General features: G+C 35.5%; 1 protein-coding gene across 3 annotated transcripts; it reads left to right on the forward strand.

The window, feature by feature from the left end:
• Positions 1-516: 516 nt before the first annotated feature.
• Positions 517-16,097, forward strand: blk (BLK proto-oncogene, Src family tyrosine kinase). Of its 3 annotated transcripts, none has more exons than XM_048208367.1 (15): positions 517-793; positions 1,437-1,478; positions 1,667-1,752; positions 1,843-1,936; positions 2,090-2,126; positions 2,394-2,487; positions 2,820-2,918; positions 3,772-3,875; positions 5,472-5,621; positions 5,955-6,107; positions 9,469-9,648; positions 9,737-9,813; positions 13,798-13,948; positions 14,268-14,399; positions 14,502-16,097. In XM_048208367.1, exons 4-15 carry the CDS (start codon positions 1,844-1,846, stop codon positions 14,702-14,704), a joined length of 1,473 nt encoding a protein of 490 aa, XP_048064324.1. In that variant the 5' UTR covers positions 517-793; positions 1,437-1,478; positions 1,667-1,752; position 1,843; the 3' UTR covers positions 14,705-16,097. The 3 variants fall into 3 exon arrangements, with proteins under 3 accessions (XP_048064324.1, XP_048064323.1, XP_048064322.1); XM_048208366.1 differs by having other exon boundaries at positions 517-789; positions 1,664-1,752; XM_048208365.1 differs by having other exon boundaries at positions 517-789.
• Positions 16,098-16,316: the final 219 nt, after the last annotated feature.

A 16,316-nucleotide genomic window follows, 5' to 3' on the forward strand; every position in this document is an offset into this window, starting at 1 on the left:
TTGAGTTATATGATAGAACTGCAGAGTAAATGAACGTGCAAAACGTAGAGATCAGATTAACTGAAGTTTAACTGAAGAAAACCACAGTGCCTGAAAGGGAAGCACTGTCTGTTTGGGGCTAGTCAACAACATCCTGTGACAACCCCGCTGCTGCTGCTGCTGCCGACAGCTCAGTCTCCTGTATCGTTCAATATTTACCCTTACATCTGGTTCAGCAACTTTTTTTTAACATTATGATCCATGCATATTATTAGAAAACCAAATTTAAAACACTTTCCACATTAATTTAAATGATTTCAAAGAAAGTTTCATTTCTTGAAACACATTTACATACTCGGAAATGTTATTTCTGTATTTCTAAGTAATGCTCAGGCTTCCTTATTCGCCAACAGCATAGCATAACATTCACCTCATGAATTTGTCTGAGTGAAACATTTACTAAAAATGAGGATGTTAAATCATGCCGTTGTCTACAGCTTCAGTGTCTGGCATCACATGCTCATCATATGCATGCTAAGGCATTTGCAGTTTGTGAATTAAGCACTGACAGAGGAAAGGGAGGGAGGGGTACGCTAAATAAACACAACTACTGATCTCTGTTAATCTCGTCCAACTAATGTGGTCTCTAAGGGCACATGACGGGCCTCGAATGCAGATTGTGTGTGTGTGTGTGTGCGAGATGGTCTGACTGAATATGTCTTTGTGTGTGTCTGAAAGACAGAAGTACTCTTGATTTAGTTCAGAATCTGCTGAAATTGGATTATTGAATATATATAGGCCACACAAAATGTAAGTACGTACGTTTTTTTATATTTTACATTTAGATGTGCTTTGACTATATAGTAGTAACATTTGGTAGTTTTTCCTTCTTTATAACTAAAAATATTTTGACATTAATTCACACTGTAAAAAATTATTTTCATGATTTGTTATCATAACATTTTTTCTTTTGTCAAATCAACTTAGAAATTTAATCTAGTTCAGATAACATCATATTTTGAGTTTATGTTGATTAAACCAATCGCCTTCATTGTATTAACTACAATTTTAATTTCAATGAACTCAAAATTGTAACTTTTTTTTTAAGTTAAACCGACAATTCTTTTTTTCAGTGTAGATACATAATACATGATGATGCTTTGACCGTGTCTAAATGGAAATACACTCCAGAAAATGCTTGTATTTGTAATGCATGTTTGGATCAAATATGGACAAACCCAGCCTTTGGTTTCAATTTTTAAATTATATTTTTAAACCTAACGGTTAGGTTTGTCCATATTCGATACCCAGCATACCCAGCATTTTTTGGAGTGCAATTAATTAAAAAGAAAAATGACAATATGATAACATCATATTGTATTAAAAATGTTTTCTTTGATTTAGTTTAACCTCCTAATCACACACACACAAAAAATCTTGTTTATTTTCCCCACTAGTGAATATTTTCATCCAATGGAATCTGTTTTCATATCACAAGGGTAAGCAGTCACTCTTTATGTTATATTTCATATGTGTGATTGGTTTAAGATTTGCATTTGTCAGTGATTGTCTAGTGGAGCACATCATGTGATCTATTTATACCAATGGAAACATTACTGATTAGGTTATTAACCACCAAACTGTGCTGATATCATTATAAGTTTGAAATGTTTTGGTCTTGTATCAGCTCCCAGTATGAGGACCGTTCTGAAATTCTTCTGGACTATTACTGACCGAGTCGAGAACAGCGGAGACTGACAGCGGTGAATATAGGTGCGATTGCAATGAACAAATTGATTAGTTTGTATGAAATAAAGCTCAGTGAACACTGATTAAGAAGATTATTACATTTCATTTTTTAAGGATGGGTTGTGCTTGTAGTGGCCCGAAACATCGCAAAGACTCAAAGAGTAAAGGCCATGGACATCATAATTCATCAAACTCTAACGCATCTCATGTAAGTATTTGAGCTTCACTGTGAAAAACAAGATCGTTTTCTCTCTGTGTTATATTGCTTGAATATTATGCTCATTCAAATTTAGACATTTCTATTATGTTATCTTTTTTAAAAGATCTTAGTCAATAAGCAAATGAATACTTTTATTTACAGTTGTCAAGAGATCACAGGAAGCAAAGCAGCAGTCAAGGTAATTCATATGAATTTGTTGTTGTGGAATTGGGCATCAGGAGAAAGTTTTTTTTTTTGAGCACTAATTATGCGTTGATCAAAAATCATAGTCCTGCTGGGTGCAGATCTTGTGTTCAAACTAAAACAAATAAAACCTTAAAGAAAATAAAAGGCTAGAAACTGTCATAACATGTTATGGTTATGCCAAAGAGGGAAATGTTACAGATGAAAGAGATTTATTATGTGTTTGAATTGCATATATGAACAGATTTAACTTTCTTTTCAGATGAAGACATTGTTATTGCTCAATATGACTTCCAGCCTGCGAGTGATCATGATCTTCAATTCAAAAAAGGGGACAGACTCAAGGTTATTAAGGAGTGAGTACTTTTTTTTTGTGTAATATGAGTATAAAATTAAAATAAATTAAGAGAAGATCTCCACTTGGGTATTTAATCACAGTTCTTAAAATCGGTTAGAACTTTGTGAAAAAGTGTGAATGCATAGTGGGCAAATCCGTCAATCCGTTTTGCTCTCATTTTATCTCACTTTGTTCCAGGTGGATCATATTTGTATTAATTATAGTTTAAAGTGATAAATGCTAAACGTCAGCTAAAATAATATATAAACACACACACACACAAATAAGACAAAAGAAAACTTTAAAGAACCAAATGATTACATTAACTAACATGTCCCGTGTTTTTGTCAGGACCGGTGAATGGTGGTTGGCGAAGTCTTTGGACACAGGATATGAGGGATATATTCCAAGTTCATACGTGGCAAGAGCGCAAACGTTGGAGGTGGAGAGGTAGGAAAATATATAATTACTATCTAAAAATGCTGGGTTGAAAATGGACAAACCCAACTTTTGTTTAAAAGTGACTATACGGCTGGCTTAAAATGAACCCAAAATAGGTTGTAAATTAAAAATCAGACACATAATTACTAGATGCAACAATAATAATCAAAATTAATAAGCAATTTAATAAATGTTTATTGTTTAATTATTATGCATTAAACTTATTAATAAATGTCAATTTCCAACATAGTTCATTTTAAGCGAGCAATACAGTCATTATTAAACAATATTTGAGTTAAATAAATCTACCCAGCAGGTTCGACAAACATTTAGCCCAACCGCTGGGTTTGTCCATTTTCAACCCAACTTGGGTTGTTTTTAACCCAGCATTTTTGTAATATGCATATATTTAAGCAATATCACATGGCTAACGTTCTGGCAAGGTTTTCTCAAAAGTTATGAACAAATATTCTTCCGGTAAATTTAACAGAAGGTTCGATCAAAGTTATCTGGTCTTGAATAAAAGCATTATTTAAACATCATTCATGGAACTTTTATCGTCTAACATTTTTTAAATGTTACAACTTGTTTCAGAAAAGTAACGTTCCCATAATATTCGCAAAATTATAAAATGGAATGTTCCCTTAACATTCGTACAATCCAGAAAGAACACACACACGTTTTGATAACCTGATGTGAAAGTTGGCAAAATGTTCTTATTTTTGTCAGCTGGGAGGAGCCAGATCCAATCCACTGCTGTTAAACTGTTCCTAATAATATCAGCATTCTCGGATTGCCACATTTGCTTTGCAATCTGAATCTGTGAAGAATGATATAATGAAGACTCTGTTTTCTGTTCCAGATGGTTTTTCAAGGGCATGAGTCGCAGAGACACAGAGCGTCTTCTGTTGGCGCCAGGAAACAAACCTGGTTCATTTCTTGTGAGAGAAAGTGAAACAACCAAAGGTCAGATGCCAGTAACTCTCACTGTCCCTTCAATATGTTTCATGCAATCACTGAATGCAATTACATCAGCATTTCACTTAGGGCGCTTAACAATATTACACAACATTTCAACCAATTCCACTGCTTCAGTAAATCACTATTAACTTTTCTAGCCACGATGTAGTGCGTCAAGAACTGCAGATGGCATTAGAAAAGAAAAACCAAAGAACAGTTGTTGGTATAATATACTATTACTGTATTTTCAGTTTTTGTTTTGCCTCAGTCAAGTCAAATTAAATGAATATTTGAAGATCCACAGCCACAAAACTGATAAAGTGTGCAAACCTGAACTTTTGCAGCTCTTTTTCAAGTTCACATCATGCAGAGAGCTGAAAGAGCAAATGAATGCCAGACTATCTGCTGAGATCTGCACGTGCTTTTGCTCTGAGAATGAGAGGAGATATTAATAGCCTTTATTATTTTATCTGTGTACATGTAGAGCAAGGGGAAGCGCAGAAACTTTTAAGACCTTTCTGAGTAAACCTTGTAATGCTTCATTTGGTGTGATCCATAAGCATGAAGCATTAACACTCAAATTTGTTAAGCTTGTTTTTATATATACTGTATATACTATTGATAAAAATTTGGATATTTTTTGGAAGGATTTTGTAATGCTTTTTAAAGAAGCTTTAAATATGTGTTAAAAATACAGTAAAAATTGCAATATTGTGAAATATTATTACAATTTGAAATAACTATTTTCTATGTGAATATATGGTAAAGTGTAATTTATTCCTGTGATCAAAGCTGAATTTTCAGCATCATTACTCCAGTCTTCAGTGTCACATGATCCTTCAGAAATCATTCTGATATGATGATTTGCTGCTCAAGAAACATTTATCATTATTATCAATATTGAAAACAGTTTAATATATGTTTTTAATGCTTAATATTTTTATGGAAACTGATACATTTTTTCAGCATTTATTACAGCATTTTAAGCTTTATAAATGTCTTTGATGTCACTTTTGATCAATTTAATGCATGTTTGCTAAATAAAAGTATTAATTTCTTTTTGAACAGTAAGGCACTGTACTAAAAGAAAATAAATTAAAAATATCTGTTAATTGTTTCTTAAATATATAAGTTGTTTTTTAAAGTGCTGTGCCATTTTACTTTCTTCAGCCCTCCAAAAACCTGATGTGAGAAATCACGAGCATTCAGAATGATCAGTTTCTCTTAAAGGCGTGAAGCTCTTCTCTGATCAGCATGTTTTTCTGAACAACATTCCTGTCTGAAAATAATTTTGTCCTACTCTTAAACCTAACCCATAACTAATCCTTAAAATCAGAGTGAAATGACAGGTGAAGAACACCTAACCCTGTTGTAAGCCTAAACTTGACATAAACCGTAAACTTGTCCCTCAAATCTGATTGGTTGATTGGATTGTTGATCCAGGAACATGTTGTACTTGATGAAATCATGTGTGCCCTGTCAGATCATGGGGAAATTGTATGCAGACTATTTCAGCACCTCAAAGTAGATTTTATCTGGTTGTGATGGTTGATAATGATCAGCCGTGTTATCTGACTGCCGTCTCTGAATGATCCTCTGCAGGTGCTTTCTCTCTGTCTGTAAGAGACTCCACTCCAGAGCAAAGCGATGTGGTCAAGCACTATAAGATCCGAGCCCTCGATAACGGTGGCTTTTACATCTCTCCCTCCACGACCTTTTCTTCTCTTCAGGATCTAGTGAAGTATTACTCCAGTAAGTACTGCTGCTGCACCACGGACCCTGTCTGTTTCCTCCACTGTATGCGTCCTGTGGTTGTAGCTGTGAAAACGAGACAAACAGTTGCTTCAACCACCAGATAAATAGGTCAGCTTTGGTCTCGGTTCGTATTCCACACCCTCGCCCCCATTTTGGTTTGTTGTTTCTTTTTATAGAACTGTTTACAAGTAACAAAAGTCTTTTTTCCACATTTTGGTTTGGGCACATCTTGTGCTTTTGGGCATGGTTTCATTTCTGTCAGTGATGCTAGTCTTAGTTTTTGACTCTTCATTCTTGCTCTTTTCCCAAACTTCTGTATCGTATCTATAGGGACGGCGGATGGTTTGTGCCAGAGGCTGGGAAGTCCCTGTAAATCCACCACCCCTCAGAGACCCTGGGCTCAAGATGAGTGGGAGATTCCCAGAGAGACTCTGAAGATGGTCAATAAACTTGGTGCTGGCCAGTTTGGAGAAGTGTGGATGGGTAAGAAGCAGAAGAAAGTTCAGTTGTGCAATGTTGCCTTTGGGTAAAGAAAAAAATCCTTATTCTTCCCTTTGCAAGCACATTGATCATAAAAGACCAGGACGCAGTCGCTCTGGGCTGAATTTTATATATAATATATACATTTTTCAATTATAGTCTTTTAAAAAGGCATCTGAAATGATAAATTAAGTGCAAAAATATAGATTTTTCGGTGTGGGATTGCGCATATTGCACATAATTTTACTCATTCCCACAGATGTTGTGCTCACACCCAAAGTGCGCACACATAAAGTCGCCTCTCTGTACTAAATTGAGTTATTTTTTGCTATTTATTGCACTTAAACAGTCAAATACACACAAAATAATGCCGGTCTTGGCGAGTCTTCATGTAAACACATTGATGTTTTAAGTGAACGTAAACAGTTGAGAAAGAAAGCACATGTGTAAGAGTATAATGGATCTGTGCACAGGGTTGCCAGATTTTTACAACAAAACCCACCCAATTGCTATTCAAAACTAGCACAATCACGGTTCCCCTGGTAAAATTCGCATTCCAGAGGCTAAATATCACATTATTGGGGTCGCTTCAACACACGGACATGAAAAACAACCCACGGCAACACTGTTAAAGTAGCCCATTTCCGTGGGAAAACCACAGACTTGGCAACACTGTCTTAAAGTGACAGCAGCCTAATAAACCTGCTGCCAAATTATGAGATAATGTTAAAAATATCTATATGGCAGTTTTTCCCCATGGTATCAATGTCAAAATTGTGGCCAGTGGAAATGCTGAGTGGCTAGAAAGTTTGGAAAACCACTAGACACAGTGAGCAAAAGAGTTATAAGATGATGCCCTGGATAAGACGATCATTAAACTGATAATTATGAAGGGATACCTTTGATTAAACCAATGCAAGTTTGGTCACACTACACCCTGGTGGTCATTTAAAAAAAAATCTGGCATGGCACAATATTTGGAGTTCTGGAGCACTAATTCTAAAATATGTATTTTGATTTAAAACTTCATTAAGATGGAATCTAAAGCCAGTTCTGTTTTTAGCATTCTGACATCACACGTCTTTGTGGAAGTCAATGTTGCAGGAAGTAAGTTAATCAGGCACTAAATTTAATCAAAGATTTAATTTACAAAAAATGAAAATATCCTGGTATTCTCCTCACTTCAGGGTAAAATTGTAATTATACTGGCCTTGAATTTGTCTGTTGATGGGCATGTGTCTGTGTGTGATGTGGCTTTGTGTGATACTGTCATATTTTAGCCACACGAATGATAAATTGTTTGCATCTCACTGGGGCTTTGACCACCAGAGTCAACATTAATCAGAAGACTCAGAAACCTCTGGCCTGATTTCCTCTACTGTATCTGTGATTCTGCAAATCTTCACAACCTGTATTTCTCTCTTAATCTTTCTTATAACTTTACACTGCGTTCCAAATTATTATGCAATTGACATATCAGTAAGATTTCTGTACAATAAACATTCAGATTTCAGTTTTTCTAAGAAAATGTTTGTTTGTTTATTTATCCATGTCTTTTTAGATAACTGGTATCAATCTCAGACAAAATAATTTGCCAGATCTATGGAAACCCTACTTAGAGGTCGTTCCACATTATTAAGCAAGTCACAGTTCTCATGCAATATGGGGAGGAAGAAAGATCTTTCTGAAGATGAAAAGCATGAAATGTTGCAATGTTGTGCAAAAGGCGTGAAAACAACTAATATTGTGTGAAACTGAATGGAGATTATCGAATTATCATAAGATTTGTGAGTGATTTAGAGCACAGCAGAACTCGGTCAGATAAAGGCTTATTGAGGAAAGTTCCTATCAAAAAAATGTATTGTATTAAAAGGGCAGCTATAAAAAAGCCAGTGTTGAGCAGTAAACAGGTATTTGAAGCTGCTGGTGTCTCTGGAGTATTGAGAGCCTCACCATGCAGGCTGGCAGTTGTGCGTAAAGATGCATTTTAGACACCACTAACCAAACCTCACAAAGAGAAACATTTACAGTGGGTGTAGAAATACATTTTCAAGTAGTTTTATTGCTGTCAGGTTTTTTTGCAGCATGGGATAGTGCATAGTGCATTGTACAATAGTGCGTTGTACTATGCACTATCCTCGTTTTTATACCATAGCTGAAAATGGCCAGTTAAGAACTCCACATATCTTGCAAAAGTCATTTTAATACCCTCCATCTCACTTCCCAGTATTCCAGTCCAAATCATCACCCACCAGTTCCTTGCTGACGTTGCAGTCTTGTTGGAACGTGGTGGCCATTCACCAACCATCCAGAAATCCATCCATTTAGACCATCCATTGTAATACGGCATTAGTCAGTGAATAAAACTATTTAAAAATGAGTCTTCATGTATTTCTAAACCCACTGTAAATGTTTCTCTTTGTGAGGTTTGGTTAGTGATGGCTGAAATGCATCTTTACGCACAACTGCCAGCCAGCATGGAGAGCTTCTTGAGACTCCAGAGACACCAGCAGCTTCAGATACCTGTTTGCTGCTCAACACTGGCTTTTTTATAGCTGCCCTTTTAATGCAATTAAGTTTTTTTACAGGAACTTTCATTAATAAGCCTTTATCTGACCGAGTTCTGCTGTGCTCTAAATCACTCACAAATCTTATGATAATTCGATAATCTCCATTCAGTTTCACACAATATTAGTTGTTTTCACGCCTTTTGCACAAAATTGGACCATTTCATGCTTTTCATCTTCAGAAAGATCTTTCTTCCTCCCATATTGCATGAGAACTGTGACCTCTAAGTAGGGTTTCCATAGATCTGGCAAATTATTTTGTCTGAGATTGATACCAGTTATCAAGATAAGAAGTTAAAAAGACATGGATAAATAAACAAACAAACATTTTCTTAGAAAAACTAAAATCTGAATGTTTATTGTACAGAACTCTTACTGATTTGTCTTTTGCATAATAATTTGGAACGCAGTGTATTTGAGAAGAACGGACATAATATTTGTTTTCTTACAATATATCTTTTTGATTTTTTTGTTTTTATTCAATTTAAAATTGTTTTTAATTGTTTTAAATAATTATATTTAGCGAGGCTTGTGCTTAAAACAAGAACAAATGGTTTGCAAGCTGATATATTCTCTGAAAACAACAATTTTGTTTCTCAAATGTATCTAGATGTTTACATAATTATACTGTTTTTTTTACAGCATATCTGATAATGAATTATTGATTCTAGGCCCTTTCTCAAGAATCTAACCATATATCCATTGCATATCTGTCATGAAAATTGTGTTCATTGAGCTGCCGTATATCGATGTGGTTTTTTAATAAAAATGCGTTTGCCTGTGGCTCTTAATTGTAGGCTATTATAAAAACAGCCAGAAAGTGGCCATCAAGACTTTGAAGGAAGGCACCATGGAGCCAGAGGCCTTCCTACAGGAGGCCAATCTGATGAAGCAGCTCAAGCACGACAGACTGGTGAAACTATACGCCGTCGTCACCAAAGAGCCCATCCTGATCGTCACAGAGTACATGTCTAATGGTTAGTATTAACATAACATAACCATTTTTTAAAAGTGAAATTATGTTGTGACTGTGCAAACCATACATTCGTTCTTTTCTTATTCAAGGAAGCTTGTTAGACTTTCTGAAGACAGATGATGGACATAAATTAAAACTTCCCAAGCTGATTGATATGGGTGCTCAAGTAAGAATAATTGCATTTTTATGATTTCTCTTGATTGACCTCATTGCTTATAGTAGCAATTAAGGGTAACACTTTAGTTTAGGGTCCAATTCTCACTATTAACTAGTTGTTTATTATCATGCATATTACTGGATATTGGCTGTTTATTAGTTCTTATAAAGCAGATATTAATGCATTATTTTGCATGATCATATTCTACAATCCATAATCCTACCAATACCTAAACTTAACAACTACCTTACTAGCTATTAATAAGCAGTGATTAGGAGTTAAAAGTTGGAGTTAATAGTGAGAATTGGACCCTAATCTAAAGTGTGACCAAAATAATTAATATTTCTTTTGCAAAAGCGATGTCCGGTCTGGGAAAACTGACATATTCACCCCTTATCCAAATATTATAAACAATTTTATAAGCCTATTGCATAGTTGTGCTCGGAGTCAATTGTTTAATTTGTGATAATAACGCAATGAAATATGCCAATTTGTGCGGATATTATTTTTGACCAGGCTGTCATACAAAGAAATTATGAATACATCCAAAAGCAAGATAGAAGAACCAATGAAATATTAATAACTGAATATGATGTACTCAATGTATGATTTTTTCTTTTGCATGGTTTTCCCAAATAATTTGTTCAGTTTAATGTTTTGTTCCTCCCTCATATTTAAAAAAAGAAAATAAATTATGTATATACATATCCCCTCCGGACTTTTGTAGATTTGTAGCTTTATGGAACAGGATACATGTTAACGCAGGGCATGTAAACGTGCGCACCTACTGTACACAGATTTCAACTTCTGTAACTATTTTAAGAACTGTTTTGCACTCTCAGGGACACGAAGAGGAAACGGTCTTTGGTTTTGAAAGCTCATGGTCTGAACATTTTTAGATCTGAATACTCCTAACAACCGCCACAAATTTAGATTAATATCTTCCGGGCAGGATATTACGTACGTTTTTCCATCGACCTGAAGCCCCTGCCGTGCATGACTGTGATCTTGCTCTTTATGCAAAAACAACTTCCTGTTAGAGACCACTTTGTTGATGCTGTCAGTTTTTCATGGTCTGCATTGCCAATGATATATAAATGAAAATGCTTTATGTATGTGTTCGAAAAGCGAAGCCACATTAAGGTTAATTTTGAGTTCTTCTAGAACTTCTAGAATTTTAATCTGAAGTAGACCTAAAAATCCAGTGTAGATAAATTTGTCACTGTTACACAACTTACATGTGCATACTATAGTAAGAACATTATATTATGAATTATTACGATCAACTAACCCTAAACCAAAAACTAACTATATACTATATACTAAATAATATACTTATTTGTATAATTACTGTGTAACAAATGCACTTTAAAATAAAGTGTGAACTAATTTATGTTTATTTTACTTGTTTTCTAATAATTTCTATCCTGTTTCTATCCTTTTTATGCTGATATGGCATGAAACAACCAAATAAATAAATGAATAAATAAAATATTTTGGGGTTTATTTTAATAATATCATAGACAATAAAACCTTATTGTAGTTTTTGCTTTTAAAGTAAAGTTATTAAATCAGTATTTAATTGTGTAAGAAACTCCTTATATATATATATATATATATATATATATATATATATATATATATATATATATATATACACAGTGGCATGAAAAAGTATGTGAAACCCTTGCAGAATCTGTTAAAATGAGAATTATATTAAACTGAGCTCTGTTCTTCAGAAAAATCCTCCAGCTCCTGCAGATTCATCAGTTTTCAAGCATTTTTGCATATTTGAACCCTTTCCAGCAGTGACTGAATGATTTTGAGATCCGTCTTTTCACACTGAGGACAATTGAGGGACTCAAACTCAACTATTAAAAAAGGTTCAAACATTCAGTGATGCTCCAGAAGGAAACATGATGCATTAAGAGCCGAGGGGTGAAAACTTTTGAATTCAAATATCAAGGTAAATTGTACTTAATTTTTCTGCCGGGAAACATGCAAGTATCTTCTGTAGCTTCCGAAGGGCAGTACTAAATGAAAAGCAATGATATTTAAACAAAATAAGAAAAATTGTGACATCTTCATCCTGTTCAAAAGTTTTCACCCCCGACTCTTAATGCATCGTGTTTCCTTCTGGAGCATCAGTGAATGTTTGAACCTGTTTTTAATAGTTTGAGTTTGAGTCCCTCAGTTGTCCTCAGTGTGAAAACACAGATCTCAAAATCCTTCAGTCACTGCTGGAAAGGGTTCAAATATGCAAAAATGCTTGAAAACTGAAGAATCTGCAGGAGCTGGAAGGATTTTTCTGAAGAACAGAGCTCAGTTTAACTGCTCAGGACAAACAAGAGACTCAACCATGAACAACCATCACAAAACATAAAAGCAGTCGTGGATCATCAGGTGACCACACACAGTATTGAGAATCAATGGTTCACATACTTATGAATGGGGTTATTTTAATAAATTCAGCTATTGTTTTGTCTTGTGAACTAAATGCAAACATCTTTTATGTAAAATATCTTACTCAGGACAGTACTAAATAAAAAATAAAATGCATTTTTTTTTTTATTATCCCTCTTATTTTATTAAAATAATTCTCATTTTCACAGATTCTGCAAGGGGTTCACATACTTTTTCATGCCACTGTACATGGATATATATATTAGGGATGCAACAATACAGTTAGCCCACGGTTCATACATACCTCGGTTTTTTAACCACAGTATTTATTCTATGATAGGAACAGTAAGAGGTTAGTAGAAAAAGTAAATTTATTGCATATCCTTTATTTTATTTAAAAGCAAAGAAAAGTCCACTAGTTTCTAGTGTATTGTAATTTCATTGACTCTCACAGCTGTGGAGCCCATGTACAAACTGTACATTCTCCAAAGCTGTTTACCAAGCTTTCGATTAAATTTAATATTTGAAATCACCAATAAAATCTGACAACAACTGCCTCATTTTATTTTATTTTTTTTCTCAAACGCTGGAATCATGACAAAAAATCTGTACTTTTCAGGCTGGATCAAGCTAATGCGCATGCGCAGACCTAAATGCGCGTCTCTCATTTCGGAGACACTCGTCTGGCTGTTTCTATAGAAACCGGTGCTTCTAACGGCCGCTGCAGTGACGCGATGACTTTTCAGTCAGCATTGGCTCTTATTTAGAAGGCGGGACTTATTCCACCATATTGCGCGTTTCACTTTCTCCCATTCAAAACATACGAGTGACGCGTCTTGTGTTATTATATAGTCTTTGATTATACTCAACGGCAAAACCGAAATGTCTCTACACCACGGATTTGAAAGACGCCGGCGCTCCTCGTACTGTAGCCTCATTCCCCGCCGCTCGCCATGTTAGTGTGGAATGATGGTTCAGCGCCCCTAACTTTAGAGCATAGTGATTGAATATTTACTCACGGGGAGGAGTACTCGTAGACTTACAGGCACACACAAACAGTCAATTCGGAGAAAATAAAACGCACATAAATTATTTAAACGTAAAACCGAAAAAACAGCTTTCAGATGATATATAAATCTTGTAAAAATTTAAAAATTGTTTTGTTGTCCAGGGTCACATAGATATATATATATATATATATTGTTTTGTTGTCATATATATATATATATATATATATATATATATATATATATATATATATATATATATATATATGTTAGGGATTCACTGATACGAACATTTTGGCCGATATGATAACCGATAATTCTTTATAGCTATTTGAAAGCCGATAACCGATATATTGGCCGATAAATCTAAATCAAAGTTTTTATATAATTTTGAGAGCCTGATTACGAAAACAAAAGTTTAATATGGTGACCCAGATATATCATGCATCCCTAATAAATATATATATATATATATATATATATATATATATATATATATATATATATATATATATATATTAAAAAAAATGATGATTATAACGGCAAATATTGTTATCCACACTTAACTCTCTCTTTGTAACAGATTGCGGAGGGCATGGCTTACATAGAGAGGAAAAACTACATTCACAGAGATCTGCGTGCCGCTAATATTCTCGTCTCGGAGACCCTGCACTGTAAAATAGCAGACTTCGGCCTCGCCAGGATCATCGAATCTGAATACACCGCACAGGAAGGTGAGTACACTCATTTATTCCCACAGTGCAGTGCTTTTTCCACTACCGCAAATGAATTGGCACCAGTCAGCGTTTCTAACTGACATATCTGACCTTTAATGTTGGGTGCGAGCTGCTGACGTTCAAAAATAGCTTGTTTCCGTGTTGAAATTTGCCACTTTTACCACTTGAAGGCAGAATTTTCTGTCCCCGAGGCTTTATTTATAGTCATTTTTGGTAGCTGATACCATCAAATTATGAATTAGTTTTCCATGCATGCCTCTCTACATCCACATCACGTTTACCGTCGCCTGTCATTGTGTGTTTATTTACCAATCAGGTGCAAAGTTCCCTATTAAGTGGACGGCCCCTGAGGCCATCAACTTTGGTACTTTCACCATCAAGTCAGACGTCTGGTCCTTTGGAGTTCTTCTGACAGAGATTGTCACATATGGCAGAGTACCGTATCCAGGTAATGGGTTCTTCCCTCTTGGGTTTCTCTTCCCATTCAGAGCTGTGAAGGATAGATGGGTAGATCTTTAACAACCTGGCTGTGCTTTCCTCGCAATTTCAGGCATGACGAATCCGGAGGTGATCCGTAACCTCGACAGGAGCTACAGAATGCCGTGTCCGGATGGATGTCCAGAAGAGCTCTATGACATCATGCTGAAGTGCTGGAAGGAAAGGCCTGAGGACAGGCCCACCTTTGAGCACCTGCAGGACACACTCAATGACTTTTTCATTGCTACTGAGGGCCAGTATGAGATGCAACCATAACCTCCATTCAGAAACTGTGCGAATGAATAGATGAACTATAAAGGGGATTTACTAAAAACACATTGGAATGAAAGGACTAAACCCCGGACCATGGATTATGGGGAATATGCTAAGAGCAGGGGTAGCCAACCCCTTCCTGAATTCACTTCCAATCCAGCCTGTTGAGGCCCGTTCACACCAAGAACGATAACTATAAAGATTACAGACCAATTTGGAGCAGACGTCAGCGGTAAAAACAGCAGTAACAAGTGGAGGAAAATGGGCAAAATCCACAGAATAAGAGAAAAATGTTTTGTTGTGCCTTTGGATGTCAGAATCGGAATGCAAAAAATATAATCTCCATTTTTATAGAATACCATCGTTGAAGATGCCCTTTGAAGCTAAACGCAGATGTTCATTAAGTCACAGACTGGACTGATGAAGCCTAGTCTACTATTAGTACTATAAGTCTACATAATAGTCACATAGGGGGACAGTTAAAGAATGAAATAATGTAACATTTTACATAGATAACTTATTTATCTGACAATTCTGACTTTTTTTCTTGCATTTGCATTTTTATATGCCCCAGTTTGGACTTTATAACTCGCATTTGTGAGTTTATATCACAATTTTGAGGGGAAAAAAGTCAGAATTGCATGATATAAACTCGCAATTATGAGGAAAAAGGACAGAATAACTATTCCGTTTTTCCTTCTAAAAATTGTGAGATATAAACTCGGATTTGCTAGGGGGAAGAATTGTGAGATATAAACTCGAAATTAACTTTTTTTTCCGAAATTGACTGTCATTTTTTGCCACCAGATAGGCTCCGCCCACAAAACACATCATTGCTGTTTGCAAACACAAAATAGGGCTATATCTATAACTATATTTGCTCATGCGCTGCAGTTTCAAAGTGTGTACAACATGTCATTTGGGTTCTTGTTGCATTTACACAGCTTTATCCAGCAGATGTCCTCAGCATGCTATGTTTCGAGTGAATAGCTAGTGTAATCGATCTAATCTAACAGTGAATTTAGCTGAAGAAGTCAATATAGTGGAATAAAAACAACACCTAGTGTTTTTCACAGCAACTTCAAAGGACGTAAGACAATGTTGTTGAAACTAGCGCTGGAAACCTGAGGTAATTTTATGTTTTCCATATGTTCATTTTCTTTAAAAGTATCCTGTAAAAGGGGGTTTGACTTGTCAAACAGTGTTTTTTTTTTTTTTTTTTGGACCTCGGCAATGTCGTCTGCAATTTTAAATGCACGAGCCCCTACATTACAATGGATTCTGATTGGCTGTGGCTACATGCAATTAAAGGTGCCCTAGAACCAGTTTTAACAAGATGTAATGTAAGTCTAAGGTGTCCCCTGAACGTGTCTGTGAAGTTGCAGCTCAAAATACCCCATAGATTTTTTTAAATTAATTTTTTTAACTGCCTATTTTGAGCCATAATTATATATGCACCGATTCAGGCTGCGGCCCCTTTAAATCTCGCGCTTCCCCGCCCCCGAGCTCTCGACTGCCTTAACCAGCAGAAACAAAGTTCACACAGCTAATATAACCCTCAAAATGGATCTTTACAAAGTGTTCGTCATTCATGCTGCATGCATGCATCGATTCC

Source organism: Megalobrama amblycephala, linkage group LG11 (genome assembly GCF_018812025.1).
Source record: "Megalobrama amblycephala isolate DHTTF-2021 linkage group LG11, ASM1881202v1, whole genome shotgun sequence".
Classification (NCBI taxonomy): domain Eukaryota; kingdom Metazoa; phylum Chordata; class Actinopteri; order Cypriniformes; family Xenocyprididae; genus Megalobrama; species Megalobrama amblycephala.

What these genes read in the sequence shown, in the direction of transcription:
- blk (XM_048208367.1), top strand. Translation starts at nt 1,844, where the DNA reads ATGGGTTGTGCTTGTAGTGGCCCGAAACATCGCAAAGACTCAAAGAGT. An exon ending in GAAGCAAAGCAGCAGTCAAG is followed by an intron (nt 2,127 to 2,393) that starts GTAATTCATATG and finishes CTTTCTTTTCAG; the next exon opens with ATGAAGACATTGTTATTGCT. An exon ending in CAAACGTTGGAGGTGGAGAG is followed by an intron (nt 2,919 to 3,771) that starts GTAGGAAAATAT and finishes TTTCTGTTCCAG; the next exon opens with ATGGTTTTTCAAGGGCATGA.